The following is a 15,373-nucleotide window of genomic DNA, read 5'->3' on the forward strand; positions in this document are numbered from 1 at the left end:
AAATAATACATGTAGCATATTTAGCATACTTCAAACCCTAAAGAAATCATGGCTAGTCTTCTCATTTAAAAAAAATCAGTTTCACTGAGGAAAAATAATATATAATCAAATACAAACAATTTAAGTTACAGAAGATTAATTTTGACAGTTGTATATACTGTATAACCACCAATAAAAATATTATAGAACATTTCCACTCTAACGGAAAGTGCCCTCATGCCCCTCTGTAGTCAATTCTCTATCTGTCCTCAACCCCAAGCAACCACTGATTCAACTATCACAATAGATAAGTTTTGTCTGCTCTAGGGTTTTATATTAATAAAATCAGACAGTCTGCACATTTTCTGTCTGGCTGTTTTCACTTAGCATAATATACTTCAGATTCATCCATATTGGTTTGTTACTTTTTATTGCTAATATTCCATTATTTTACAGGGATATTTTTTACTATTGATTGAAAAAGTTCTTAGATGTTCTGAATTCAAGTCCTTTTTAAGATCATGTATTATGGCTATTTTCCCCAGTCTATAAATTGTCTTTTATTTTCTCAATGGCGTCTTTCAAAGAGCAGAAATTTTTAATTTTTACCAAGTTCAATGAATCATTCTTTTTCTTTTAAAGGTTTGTTTGATTGGGTGTTTTGTTTTGTTTTGTTTTGTTTTGTAACTGTTCTCAAAAAAATATTTTTTTTTCTTTGGCTTCTTCTAGAAGATTATAATTCTAGCTTTTATGTTTCAGTTTATGATCCATTCTGAATTAACATTTTTTGTGTATGCTAATAACGAAGGAGTTGAGGTTCAGTTTCTTTTCTCCATACTGATATCCAGTTGTTCCAGCTTATTGGGAAAAAAAGCCTATCCTATCTCATGGAAATACCTTGGTACCATTGTGAAAATCAATTGACCATATTATGTGTGGGTTTATTCCTAAATTCTATTGTTTCATTTATCTATGTGTCTGTAACAATACTCCATTTATTTCATTGCTTTAGCTTTATAATAAGACTTGAAGTAAGGTAGTATAAGTCCTCTAACTTTGTGGTTCTGTTACAGAATTGTTATTCTGGATCTTTTGTTTTTCCATATGAATTTTATTTTATTTTTTTATTTTTTATTTTTTTAAAAGATTTTATTTATTTGAGAGAGAGAGAGAATGAGAGAGAGCGAGTACATGAGAGGGGGGAGGGTTAGAGGAAAAAGCAGGCTCCTAGCTGAGCAGGGAGCCCAATGCGGGACTCGATCCAGGGACTCCAGGATCATGACCTGAGCCGAAGGCAGTCGCTTAACCAACTGAGCCACCCAGGCGCCCTCCATAAGAATTTTAGAATTAGCTTTAGGCCATAATCTATGAGAGAAGTGAAATTCATGGGGCCAGAATCACAACTTTCTAGGCTCTCTGTCTAGGGGCAATTGTTGGATTTGATTTCCTAAAAACATGTTAAGGACTTTCGTGTGTATGTTCAGTTTTATGTCTTTTAATGTCTTTGTCTGGTTTTGGAATCAAGGTAACATTGTTCTTATAAAAAAGGTTGAAAAGTATTCTTTCATATTTTATTTTCTCAAAGAGTTTGTGTAGAATTTATATAATTACTTAATTTCCAAATTTTTTACAAATATCTTTGTTATTAATTTCTAGTTTAATTCCCCTGTGCGCAGAGAAAATATTTTATATGATTTCAACTATTTTAAATTTGTTGAGGTTTGTTTCATGATAGTGAATATGTTCCATTTTCTTGAATATTCCATGTACATTTGAAAAGAAGGTATGTTCTAGTTATTGAGTGGAATTTTCTGTATCAATTAGGTCATATTGGTTGATAGGACTGTTAAGGTTTTCTATATCAATAGTTCCCAAATTTGCCTGCACTCTGTTGAAATCACCTTTGAATCTCCTTAATGCCTATATCCCAACCCTAGAGATTGTGATTTAATATGTATGGGGTGTAGCCTGTTCTTTAGAATTCTTAAGAGATTCCCAGGTGATGCTAATGTGTAAGCCAAGCTTGGAACCTGAGTTCTGTATCCTTACTAATTTTCTGTATATTGCTTTACAAATTACAGAGAGGGGAGAGATGAACTCTCCAAATGCATTGTGGGTTAGTTTCTTATTTCAGTTCTATCAGTTTTTGCTTCAGTGCTATTTTATAGCACTATTAGGATTTTGCATCTTCTTAAAGGAACTGACCCCGTTATCTTGTTTTAATATGAATTCCCCTGATTACTAGTGAAGGTGAGCATTTAAAAAAAGATCTTTCTGGTTATTCAGTTTTCCTCTTCTGTGAGTTGCTTATTTGGGTTATATGAATAAGTTTTTATATTAAATTGTTAGAATTCTTTATATTTTCAGAGCTTAACTATATTCTCCCAGTCTGTGGTTTGTTTTTCACTTGATTAAAATTATCTTCTCTTCTGTTTTGAAAACTTTTATCTCTTCTGTTTATAAAACAATCAAAATTTAATCTTTTTGATTAACGAATGGTACTGTTTTGTCTGGTTTAACAACTTCTTCCTTAAGGTGATGTCATAAAGACATCCGTTTTCTAAAAGTTTAGAGGGTTTTTTTCACATTTACTTCATTTGGAATTGAGTTTTATTTGTGGTGGAGGTCAGAATCTAATTTCATTTTTTATATGAATAGCCAATCTAACTAGAACCACCATCATTTGTCTTTTCTATAGCCAATTAACATAGTTATTATACCGGGGCACCTGGGTGGCTCAGTTGGCTAAGTGTCTGACTCTTGATTTCAACTCAGGTCATGATCTCCAGGTCATGGGATCAAGCGTCCCCACATAGGGCTTGGCACTGGGTGTGGAGCCTGCTTGGGCTTCTCTCTCTTACTTTCTGTATGCCCCTCCTCTCTCTCTTTCTCTCAAAAAAACCAAAAAAAACAAAAAACAAAACAACCACAGAAACAACAAAATTATTGTACCATTTACACTTTCAAGAGTCATGCATAGTTCTTTCCCACAACCTGCCCAACACTTATTTCTTATCAGACACTTTTAGTGTATACCAACTTCCAGGTACAGGTACTCTAATTTCTTTTTGTCTATTCTTGTGTCATCACCACATTTTAAAAAGTTGCTTTTAAAATAGAATTACCATATAATTCAGTAATTCCACTTCTGGATATATACCCAAAAGAATTGATGAGAGGGTCTCAAAGAGATATTTGCACACATCATGTTCATAGTAGCATTCACAATAACTAAAAGTTGGAAGCAACCCAAGTGTCCATCAGCAGATGAGTGAATAAACAAAATGTGGTATATACCTACAATGGAATGTTATTCAGCCTTAAAAAGGAAGGAAATTCTGACACATGCTACAATATGGATGAGCCTTCAGGATGTCATGCTAAGTGAAATAAGTCAGTCACAAAAAGATAAATACTGTAAGAGATTCCACGTACATGAGGTACCTAAAGTCGTCATATTCATAGAGACAGAAAGAATGGCAGTTGCCAGGTGCTGGGGGGAGAGATAAATGGGAAGTTGTTTTTTAATGGGTATACTTTCAGTTTTGCAAGATGAAAAGTGTTATGGAGATTGGTTGCACGACAATGTGAATATATTCAACACTACTGAACTGTACACTTTAAAATAGTTAAGATGATAAATTTTTTGCGTTATGTATATTTTACTCTATTTAAAACTAAAAAGAAAAAAAAGGTGCTCTAACAACAAAAAAAAAAGTTGCTTTTAATAGTTCTTAGTCTTTGGTGTTCTGCAGTTTCATCAGGATATATCCACATATGGAATTCTTTGTTTTAAACCTGCTCAAGAATAAGTGCTTCCTGAATCTGAGCACTCAAATATTCCACAATCCTGAAAAATTCTTAGTTATCATTCTTTGAATACTGCTCACAGCCATTCTCTCTAGTTTCTCTTTTTGACACTCCTATTGGATATACCCTGGGCCTTTCTTTCTTATTTTCCATTTATTTAGGTCCTGTGTTGCATTCTAGTACATTTTCTCAAATTATGTATCACAGTCCAGCCAAACGTATACTTCTCAAATACTGAATGGAAGATTTTTTATATATTCCTTAAAAAGATTAAGGCGGTATGTCAGCAAACTGAAGCAGAAGTGAAAAGTCAAGAAACAGACAGACACAGGCTCACCTCTACAACGCAGGAGAATGTGCCGAAGCCAAAACAATATAGTATTACTACCTTGTACTCAACAAATATTAAGCACAAGCAGGATGCCGCTTTGTGTCAAGCGCTAGATATCAATGAACGCTATCAAGCCAGATTACATTACATGCCAAAGCCTGGCCACAGCATTTCACACTGCATGTATGACCTTGAGCAAGGCATTTATTCTTAAGCTTCAGTTTTTTTCTGTGGGTTGCTGTGAGAATCAAAATGAGGTAAGGTGAGCGAAAGCTCTATATTAAGGTATTTTCTCAATTCTAAAATATTCTTAAATGGTCAAGTGCACTATAGATGTAATAATCGTTTGGAAAGGATGTGGAGATGAACAATCCACTAGGGGTGTACTTACGAACTTTCCGATTTGGGACGTTAAAAAATACGGAAAAGTCTGCTTTTAGAATTGAGGTACCTCGGTATTGTACTGGCTTTATCCATTATGTCCACAAATGCCCTTTTCTTAAATTTGAATGATTTCCCTCTCCCCCAGCGTTTGATTTTACCAACCTCCTTCCTGACAGCTGTCAAAATTTTCCATACTGGCTTTCTGATCCCAATTTTCTGGCTCCTGCTGAGACTGAAGAGCCGCTTTCTTTGGACTGGTTTTCTCACGCTTAACTTCGCTTCTGTACTGTCATTGGCTGTTGCTTTTACCAGACCCGCCCACAACAGCCTCAATCCTGATTGGATGCCAACGTCCTTTTTGTTAGGGCAAAAGGTGGATCCTCGGGCTTTGACAAAGGACGATTGGGGCGTCGTACTGCTAATGCGCAGGCGTACCTTCTTGAGTGGGGATTGGTGGGCGACGGGGCGGGACGGGGCGGGACGGGGCGGGACTCCCGACACGGCGCACGCTCTGTGGGCGCAGAGGGCGGGGCTGCCGGTACCAGTTGGTCCAAGTGTTGGGGCCTGAGGCGTCTTCCCGATCCCTCCTACTCCCAGAGCCTTCAACGGCAGGTGAGGGCAGTCGTGGGCAGCGGAGGGCCTGGCCCCGGGCGACTGGAGTTGCGACCTCGGTACAGCCGAGGAACTGGAGGGCGGGGAGGGCTGGACGCGGCCCGGGGCACCAGGCGCCCGGGAAGAGCGGCCTGGGCATTTGGTGGGCGCCTCAGGCCTGACTCCGTGAAGAACCTCTGCGCAACCTCCTCATCTCATTATTGGGCCCAGTTGTTCTTTGGGGGAGGGGTTGCTCCCGTCCCTGAGGCGGACCTCCCGCCGCCTTCTCCCGCCTCTTAGTCGAAGGCCGCTGTCCAGCCTCCCGCTCTGAATTGGGACTGCAGAGGGGCGTTTGGGCGGGATGGACCTGGCACGCCTGCACTTGTCCGTGGTTGCTCTGCCGAGAGCCCGGGAGGTGGGAGGAGAGGACGCCAAGGCGGGGAGGGTGGCGAGCGAGCGGTAAAATAAGGGCTGGCGACAGCTTTCCTGGCACCGAAAGGAGCTCCCGGGTTAGTTTCTACTTGGGCTTCCCTCAAGGATCCTGCCGAGCAAGTTTTGGGGAGTTAGGACCGAAAAGGAGAAAGAAGGTGCCTTTCGAAAGGCAGGACTTTTGTTATACAATATATCGATTCCACTACTATGACGTAGCAATGTTAAGGACCTGCTGTGCTATGTCCCCAGCACTGTATGTCTGTGCCTGAGGATCCTAAGCTATGCCTATATATTCTGTGCCTGTACTCACTGATTAAATTCACTGTAGCTAGCCATTCTCTGGGGATCTAGCTTCCGTTCCAGTCCTCATTTGGCCAATCCCTTAATCTTGTGGAATCTTGAAACTGGATTTGTCTGACCAGAACAATTCAAAACTTGAACAGACAAACCATTTTGAAAGTTGATGCAGCTTGAATGGAATGAAATTTATCTTCAGTTGCTTCGTAAAATATCAAAGGAATGTAACATCAAAGATTGCAAAATATTTGGCAAATATAGATTAGGGCTGTATTTCCATTATACAATGGAAAAAACAGGGACTTTATAGTTAGACCTGCTTTCAACATCTTGGTACAAACGTTGGCTGTGAAGTCTAAGGCAGATACAGAGCCTTTCTGAGGTATAGTACCCACAAATATAAATCACAATGCCCTTCTGTTGATTGGATGAACTAATAATATATGTAAAGCATTTAGTATATTAATGAGCAATGACATTATTTTAGTAGTCTTACTTGTTCACTAGTAAGCGGATGACATGAAAATCAGTTTTAGATGCTGAGAAGTTGGGTGGTTGAAGTTGGATGGATATCAGGAAAAAGTCTCAAAATCTTAGGTCTCAGAGCATACCTGTGGTGGTGTGATGGAAAAAACTAGCCTAGTAGTGATTTTGGGTAAGCTGTTATTATCTTTGGCCTCGGTTTATTTGTAAAATGAGGCAGCTAGACCAGATGATTTTACCAAAATTTCTTTTTGTGGCCTGAATTAGAGCCAAAAGGTAGAGGAGATAATAGCTAACATTATTGAATACCTTCTATGTATGAGATACCATTGCAAGTTATATATATCAACTCGTTCTTACAACAAAAATATGAGGTACATACTCTTACCCTCGTTTAACAGATGAGGAAACTGAGGCTGAGATGTTAACCTTGCTCAAGTTTCCAGAACTTATAAGTAGCAGAGCTAGGATTTAAGTCCAGGTAATATAAATTTATGTCCTTTATCACTGCACTAAACTGCTTCTTAACAGTGGTACTGTTCAGGGTACTATAAGAGAAGGTAGAGGTCTCCTTTGGTAAAACAGTAGTCTTTGATCACAGGTATGTGGGCATGGAAAAATGGGTCCATCCTAATGATTGTCACACTTTCTGACTCTTGTTCTCTCCGTACTTTTTGCTTCCTGGACTTAAATTACCAAAATAATTCTAGATTCTCTTCTACCAACCAAGGCTAGATGAAAATAGGCCCAGAACGTACTGTGATTTTTGATAAAAGCTTTTCAGATTCAACCCAGGCTTAGGTCAGAGGTGACAGATCTGGGAGAACCATATCCATTTCGGAATGAAGGCAGCTTTAGGATAAACAGATCAGCCTTAGAACCCCACTCTCCTTTCATTGTCCTCATGCTTGAGATACTTTGGTCTGGATTTTCTTTTCACATCGGCTTTGCATTTTTGTACAGGAACAGAAGGAATTGAAAATGAACTCTTTTTTCTCTTTCTTTTCTTTTCTTTTCTTTCTTTCTTTTTTTTTTAAATTTTTTATTAAGTTGGCTCCACGCCCAGTGTGGAGCCCAATGCGGGGTTTGAAATCAGGACCCTGAGATCAAGAGTAGGATGCTTAACCAACTGAGCCATCCAGGCACCCCAAAAATGAACTCTTAAAAGCACATTTCACATGAAATTGGATTGATGTGATAGCAACTATAGACTGAGAAAAAGACTGAGTTTTATAGTTGAAAAACTCAGTCTGGTATTAAGTGCATATTATGACATAGTACCTGTGCCTATGTAGACATTGTGAGGTTTGAGGATTGATCCTATTTTGAAAGAAAATCTGTGGCTAAAATACTTTGATATAAAGAGCTCAGTAAGGGGCGCCTGGGTGGCTCAGCCATTGTCTGCCTTCGGCTCAGGTCATGATCCCAGGGTCTTGGGATCGAGCCCCGCGTCGGGCTCCCTGCTCGGCGGGAAGCCTGCTTCTCCCTCTCCCACTCCCTCTGCTTGTGTTCCCTCTCTGTCAAATAAATAAAATATTAAAAAAAAAAAAACTCAGTGAACCTTCTGATCTTATATATATATAATAAATCAGCTTATTGCTCTAAATTTACTGGAAGACCTTGAATATATACAAGAATAGCATTTTGAGGCTAGCCTGTTTAATCACATCAGAATACGAGAAAATTGCTGTTTGTCTTTCTTACCGCGCAGAGGTAGCTGGCAGTGCTCTTGTCTGCTTCACTAAAGAGTCATGAATACCCTTTTGCACAGGGCTGCCACAGAGAGTTGGCAGATTTTGCACTGTACAATCCTCGAGGTGCAATCTTACACAGACTATGATGTGAATAGTGTTCTCTTGGGTTGTGTTGTATATCGCATAGCACTGTCCTTGTGCCCACTGGGCTTTTGTGCTCTTGCCTCCACCCCAGTCTTCAATGTGTGTTTCTAAGCTTCATTTTCCCTCTAATAAGCCTCCTCCACCCCATTTTTCTGCCTTTTTTTCTTTCATTTTTTTTCAGATGAAGTCAAACTGTTGATAACCATACAAAGATTTTCTATCGTTTGGGTTCCTTGTGGCCAAAATTTCAGAAACTGGCTTCATTATTACATTGATCAATTTGGAACACTTTACTTTTGTAGAAGAATTTTTGGTTTAATTTTAGTGTTAGACTGAAACATAGGCAAAAGAAGTATTCCACATCCCTATACTAAACCTAGTTTCAAAGTCAGTTGCATTGATTGCATGATTACATGTTGCTTTGCTTGTGTATTTTATAACTCTTCTCAGCTGTCATGAAAATTTTGTTCTGTATTCTTAAAAACACTAAATATTAGGATTTTGAAGCACTTTTGTATATTATTTAGCAGGGGAAATAGCCAAGCTGCAGGCTACTGTTGCTGAGTACTCCCAGGATCACTTTTGCTTTTGGCTGTTGCCTATGTCATCCATCCCAGACCTGTGTTAGCCAGGTCAGTAGCTGAAATGGTAGGAAAAGTGCTCTTCGCTATGTCAAGTGCCAAATAAAGTTTTCACTGCTAACACACCACCTCTTCAGTTATAAAGCAATATGTTGTCGACTGAATGGAGAAGGATAATTTTTGAAGTTGAATAATATAAAGAATTTTTGAAGAGATTTTTAGTAATCAGTCTACTTGGATTCATGTAGATGTACTAATATGTATTACATATTAATATATGTTTATATATTACATATAGTATATAATATATATGTAACTATATATTACATCTTTTTCACATGGTTTTACTTCTCAGGTTCTTTGTACTTCAGAAAAAGTTTATATGCATATTACATATTATGTACGTGATATATTACATATGTATAATGCAGATGTAACATGTATATAGTATGTACATATTATATCCCATATATATGTGTGAACTTTCTCAGAAGTACAAAGAACCTGAGAATTAAAGCCATATGAAAACAATTTGAGGGAAAGTAGCTCTAATGCTAGATAAGTAGATAGATGCTAGAAGACTCAGAGTAGATAATTATTAAACATTAGGTCAGTTTTATACCATTTGTAGCTAGCTAATTCTTTAATAATGCTATGTAAAGGATGTTTACATAGACAAGTGATCTCTTATTTCAGAGGTAGTTTATACATACACTGAGCATTTTATTTTCACGTTCATGCTAGTATCTGAAGTGTCACAATTTTATTAACTGAAACTGTGAGGGAATATTCAATACACTGATAACTCTTATGATTCTAGTTCTAGAATGTAGACATCCTTGTTCAGTAGGTCGGGGTTCTACTATTTAGCATATAGAGGCATAAGAATGCTTTGGTATAAAAGGTGCTCTATAAATAATTTGTTGAAAGAGTAACAATATTGACAGGTCTAAATTGCTTCAGTGAGTAGATTAGATTGCTTACCAGATCTGTTTCCAGTAATAATCTGGCTTATTTAAAAATCTTGAGCACACTGAATATGAAATGAATGTTAGCTATAGAGCAGAACATGTTTCACAGGAATTTTATGTTTTAATATTTTGGAAATTTTTAGAGAGAACACATCTGTGGGTGGAGGGTTGGGCAGAGGGAGAAGACAGAGAATCTTAAGCAGACTTTGTACTAAGTGTGAAGCCTATCACGGGGCTTGATCTCATGATCCTGAGATCAGGACCTGAACCGAAATCAAGAGTTAGATGCTTAACCAACTGAGCCACCCAAGTGCCCCAATATTTTGGAACCTTTTACAGAAACAATAAAATGTTGATATTTATTTCCTTATACACATCCTAATTAATCTGTTTTAACCATAACCAGGAGGTAACAAATTGATATTTTTCATTTTTCCCGTACTAGTGTTTCAGATAGCTAGTATTTTTCTCTTGAACTTTATTAAAAGTATTAAACGGCATATGTAAAGTAATACTTTATTTTTTAAAGATTTTATTTATTTATTTGACAGAGAGAGACACAGCGAGAGAGGGAACACAAGCAGGGGGAGTGGGAGAGGGAGAAGCAGGCTCCCCGCTGAGCAGGGAACCCGATATGGGGCTCGATCCCAGGACCCTGGGATCATGACCTGAGCTGAAGGCAGACGCTTAACGACTGAGCCACCCAGTTGCTCCTGTAAAGTAATTCTTTAATAATGAAAAATATTTTTAAAGAGATTTGTCTTTATCCCTATCATCATCCTTAACATAAGAGCTTTTTTCATTTTGCTGTTCTCTTTATTTGTATTTATGTGTATTTTACATAATTTACATCAGTGAATACACAATTTTGTAAACATTCTTCCATGTTATAGTCATCATAATTATTTTTAGTAGCCACTAGATTAGAAACTACAGTTATTAACTAGACTCTGAATGGACAGTTTCTGTTGTTTCCAATTTCATGGGTTGTAAATAAGGTTGAAGTGAATTTTTATGTATATAATTTTTTCCTTCTTTGTAATTTTCCTTAGGTTAAATTTCCAAGAACAAAATTGCTTATTAAAAAATATTTAAATGTTTTTGTGAGTATAAGTTATTACCATATTGCTTTCCAAGAAGATAACATATTTAAAATTTCTAATATTTTGTATTTGTTCTTCCATAACTTTGATCATTATCTCCTTTAAAAAATTTAATAAATGTACAGTGGTATTTTATTGCTATATGTTTCTGTTTCTAACTTTCTCTTATTGCAGACCATTCATCAAGGATTTTGTACCCAAGACCCAAAAGCTTGTTACCCGAGATGATGAATGCCGACATGGATGGTATGTGCTTTATTTTCCTTTTTCTGAGTTCCTGGTTTTGTGGATGCTTTTGGCTTAATTAAGCAATGGAAAGAACAGAGAAGCAATATTTAGAGGCTTGGATTTGGCTAATTTACTTATATCCTTTCTAGTTCTAGAAAGGATTGATAATGGCAAAACAATTTATCTTCACCTTGGTGTCCTTTTCTGCCATGTGGGCATCTAACTGTTTCCTGTACAGGGCTCTTGTTTAAGTCAAGTAAGATAATGAATATAAAAAATTTTGCATATCTTTAAGTGCTACACCACACAGATGGTACCTAATGTTAATTAATAGTAAATCTGAACCTTTGTATTACAGCAGTGGATGCTGAAAATCAGGTGGAACTGGAGGAAAAAACACGACTTATTAATCAAGTGTTGGAACTTCAACACACACTTGAAGGTTAGCTTCCATTTTGTAGTTTTCTTGGATAGTATCTAATTAGTTGAAATGGTAAGCATTTGTTTTGCTAAATTTTGTTAGCGTGTCCCCAGTTTTTAAAAGTATAAACTTCAAAGTCCATTTCAATAGTTTCTTTTCCCTCCTGCCTGCAGCTTTGGCTAGTGATTTGAAAGAACAGATGTGCTTCAGTAAGAAAGTCAAATAGTGTTCCTGTGCATCCCTCTGGGGTTAATGTAATGCTGTTTATTACATGAGAGCCCCTTCAGCCCCTGCATTGTGTTATTACTAAGTCCACTTTAATAAAGCTTATACTAAAGTTTTTACTTTAAAAGTGTTTTAGCTTCAGAGATTAAAAGTGGGTTGATCTGAGTTTTTTCATTTTCTGAATGTCTTACATAAAATTAATACTACCACTGAAACATCTTGGTTTTTAATGAAATTAAGAGGTTGTGGGTGTTTTGTTTTAATAGCAGGGTGAGCAGATCATGTCATTTCACTGGCTTCCTATTTCACAGTTAATAAAAGCCAGGTTACTCTCTGGAAATCTGTTACCTCCTTTTACCTTTCAGAGTCAGTCATGTCACACTCTCTGCCTCATTCATTCTACCTCAGACACTGACCTCCTTGCTGTTCTTTCAGCAAACTTCTACTGAGGGTCTTAGTGGTTGCTGTTCTCTGCTTGAATCTCTTTCCCTTAGGTGTTCGCATTCTATATGGCTCATTCCCTCATTTCTTTTAGGTCTCTGGTCAAATTCCCTTTATCAAAATATCGCTGACTATATGAATATAAAAAGGCAGCTTCCCTTTTGCTTCCTGGGACTCTTACCCTTCTTTTTTCTCCTGACCCCTACTTGGTTGGAGCCCCCCAAATGCACATGTGCCCACATGCACATTAGAATGTAAGCTCTGTGAGGGCAAGGGCTTTTGTTACAGTTGCCTCTAGAACAGTGCCTGGCTCTTAAAGGGCACCCAATACTTAGTTGTTAAATGAGTGAATGGAGAGAATGTTTTATTTGATCATTAAGAACTATGTCTTTTGAATTTCTTGCAAATGTAAAAATACAAAATGCTCAATTGCTTGGAACAAGCATATTGACTTTCCATATCCAGTGTATAAATTGAGTTGTATTTGCCTGCCACATTTTCTTAAGCATTTCTAACAAAGATGTTACAGTTTTTTTTATGTTGGTAAGACATGAGTCAAAATTCACATTTTAAAAACCAAGTCCGTATCTTATGGAAATAACCATTTTAAGAAATAACTACTCAACATAGATGCTATTTACCAACATTTAGTCTAATGTGAAATCTCTTTTTAAGAATTTTGGCTATTAACTTGCACTCAGTTTACTTTGTTTACCTTAATTTCTAAAGTTACCTGAATTTAAAAGCAGAAAATTTAAAGATTGTGTTCTCTCTAAGAATGAATTTTAAATCTTTTATAATATGGAGTCATTGCCATCATCTTATTGATACTGGACTTTTTTATTCTTAAATACAGACCTCTCCGCAAGAGTAGATGCAGTTAAGGAAGAAAATCTGAAGCTAAAATCAGAAAACCAAGTTCTTGGACAATATATAGAAAACCTCATGTCAGCTTCTAGTGTTTTTCAAACAACTGACACAAAAAGCAAAAGAAAGTAAGGGATTGACATCCCTTCTGTTTTATGGAATTGCTGCTGATCTTTTTTTCTTTAAAACCTGGATAGATTTAAAAAGTTATAGTACTTTTGTTTGTGGCTTAATTGAATATTTATGAAGATAATGTCAGATCTAGGCAAAATTAAGAGCATAACGGAAGACTTCATGAGTTTGTGTATAATATGTTAGTCTATGAAAACGTGCAAATGTAGAGACTTTATAATTAGAAATGCATATATTTATGAAACTTGAAAATGAATGTTTTATCAAATTTGCTTTGATTTATAAGTTTAGCACTGTCTTTTATTATAGGCATAGTAAGAGATACAAGAAAATAACCACCGTGTTGTGAAAAGTGACCAAAATCATGTACTGAACGCACAGCTTTATGTACCCTGTCCACCATGTTGTGCCTCTTCTCCATTTGCTTCTTCCTTTCCATTTCCCTTCCCCTAAGGAAAAAATTGGTTTTACATTTGTAAAAGTAATTTTAATAGTTAATCATCTGTGAGAGTAACCTGAGCTTGAATTGTTGAAACTTACTAAAATAAGATACTTTCTCAGTTAGGGCTTCTCATAGTTAATAATAAGATAGGATTGTTGGTTTCTCTTTAATCAGTTGAAAACAGAGGCTATAAATATGAAGACTTTTCTTTGCAACGGAATTGTCAAATTGGGAAGGTTTGGTTGTTAAAACCTTCCTTTTGCACAAAACGTGGAGAAAGATTAGTATCTGGAAAGATGAGCTCTGGTTATACATTTGGAATAGAAAATTTTGAGAAAAACATTAATAGGATGGGAAAGGTACCTGGCAAACAGTAGTAATCAACTCCAAATTGTTTTTACTCCAGATTTGTGTGATCTCTGACACAGACTAGATATATGTATATATATATCTCTCCGAGAAAGTAGATTAAATGTGACTAACCTTATGTCAGTCACATCTGGAAGAGAACAGTTACAAAGAGTTTAGTCTTAACCTTTATTTGTAGTACCCAGCAGATCTTTTGCAAAGTCCCTTTAGGGTGTATTAGTATCGGAATCATGAATAATAAAATGAGGGAGTTTTACATGTATACTAGAGAATTTTCTGTAAACCTAACTACTTGGTTTGCAGAGTTTTAGTCACTCTTTTACGGTTTCTAAAAATTTAGTTTGTAGATTCCATCTGGTAAGAAAATTAGTATCAGAAGTAGTGTTAAAATGTTAAATAGGAAAAGAGATCCACTAATACAGTTTTGGTTGTTAGATTTGGGCTTTTAATCCTGGAATAATCTTATGTTTGTATTGGTGTACGATTCAATGAATGACTTTAGCTGTATGAATATAATAGTTATACTGCAAATATTTTGCATCCCTTTTGTGACCTAATTTACAAACATTTAAAATTGTGTTGCAATTTTGCTTTGCTGTTTAATAAAAAGCTGTTTCAGAGATTGTGTGTGTGTTAATATAGTAACTGTGGTGTGTATAATGGTGTAGTGGTATATCCAGGGTTGTTCAAAGCCACAGGGTTAAGTAGCATATCTTGTTTAAGTACTAGTTACTGTATGTGTAGGGGAATATTTTTATTAAAACAAATGTTATAGGATATTATACATTAAGTTTTTGAAATAAAACAAAGAATTCGGAGACAGATCCAGGATTGCCAGGGGAAAGGTGGTTATAATTTTTAGGTTAGGCTAAGCTCCTGTAACAAGAGATATGCTAATAAAATAATATAGAAGTTTCTCTCCCAACTAGTGGTCTTGATGTTAAACACTGCAAGCTAGCAGGCTTTGTTCCACATAATGATTCAGGGACTTGAGTTGAGGATAGCTCTGCCATTTTCGGCCATGGCTTCTAAATCACTCTAACTAATCACTATTCTAATTTACAGAGAAACTACATGGGACACGTATGCAAAGTTTAAAGGGTTAGGCCTGCCTGGAAACGGCACATATGTTTTCTTACATTCCAATGGTGAGGAGACTTAGTTATATCTAGATTGCAGGAGCTGAGAAATGTAGTCTTTGGCTAGAAGCCATATTCCAGCTATAACTTTATTACCGTAAAAGCACATGGAGGATTCTGGTAGCGACTAGCAGCCACAGCATTCTTCTCTTGCTATTAAGTCTCTGTGCACAACCTTCTTCCCATGCACAGAACATACTCAACCCCTCCTCACCAGTTACTGATTCAACTCAAAATCCAGGATCTTCATCAAGGTCCATCAGTTGTAGATGTGGCTTCTAATAGTCTGACAATGTCTAAACTGATGGG

General features: G+C 36.7%; 1 protein-coding gene and 1 long non-coding RNA gene across 4 annotated transcripts in view; one reads left to right on the forward strand and one right to left on the reverse strand.

Moving 5' to 3' along the window:
• The window catches only part of LOC123848222 (uncharacterized), a 105,331-nt gene extending 100,482 nt beyond the window's left edge, over positions 1–4,849 (reverse strand). For all 3 annotated transcript variants that reach the window (XR_010409571.1, XR_006791712.3, XR_010409570.1), the window contains exon 1: positions 4,667–4,849. This is a non-coding gene — a long non-coding RNA (uncharacterized LOC123848222). The remainder of the gene's footprint in view (positions 1–4,666) is intronic.
• Positions 4,850–4,925: 76 nt separating this feature from the next.
• Positions 4,926–14,545, forward strand: SCOC (short coiled-coil protein). The gene is given in 5 exon segments (XM_064585084.1): positions 4,926–4,964; positions 4,966–5,116; positions 10,975–11,046; positions 11,387–11,470; positions 12,972–14,545. Coding segments are annotated over 5 exon segments (489 nt in total). The 3' UTR covers positions 13,115–14,545.
• Positions 14,546–15,373: the final 828 nt, after the last annotated feature.

The sequence above is a fragment of the Mirounga angustirostris genome, unplaced genomic scaffold (assembly GCF_029215605.1).
Source record: "Mirounga angustirostris isolate CCGP_5_RB_7025 unplaced genomic scaffold, mMirAng1.0.hap1 SCAF_2, whole genome shotgun sequence".
NCBI lineage: Eukaryota > Metazoa > Chordata > Mammalia > Carnivora > Phocidae > Mirounga > Mirounga angustirostris.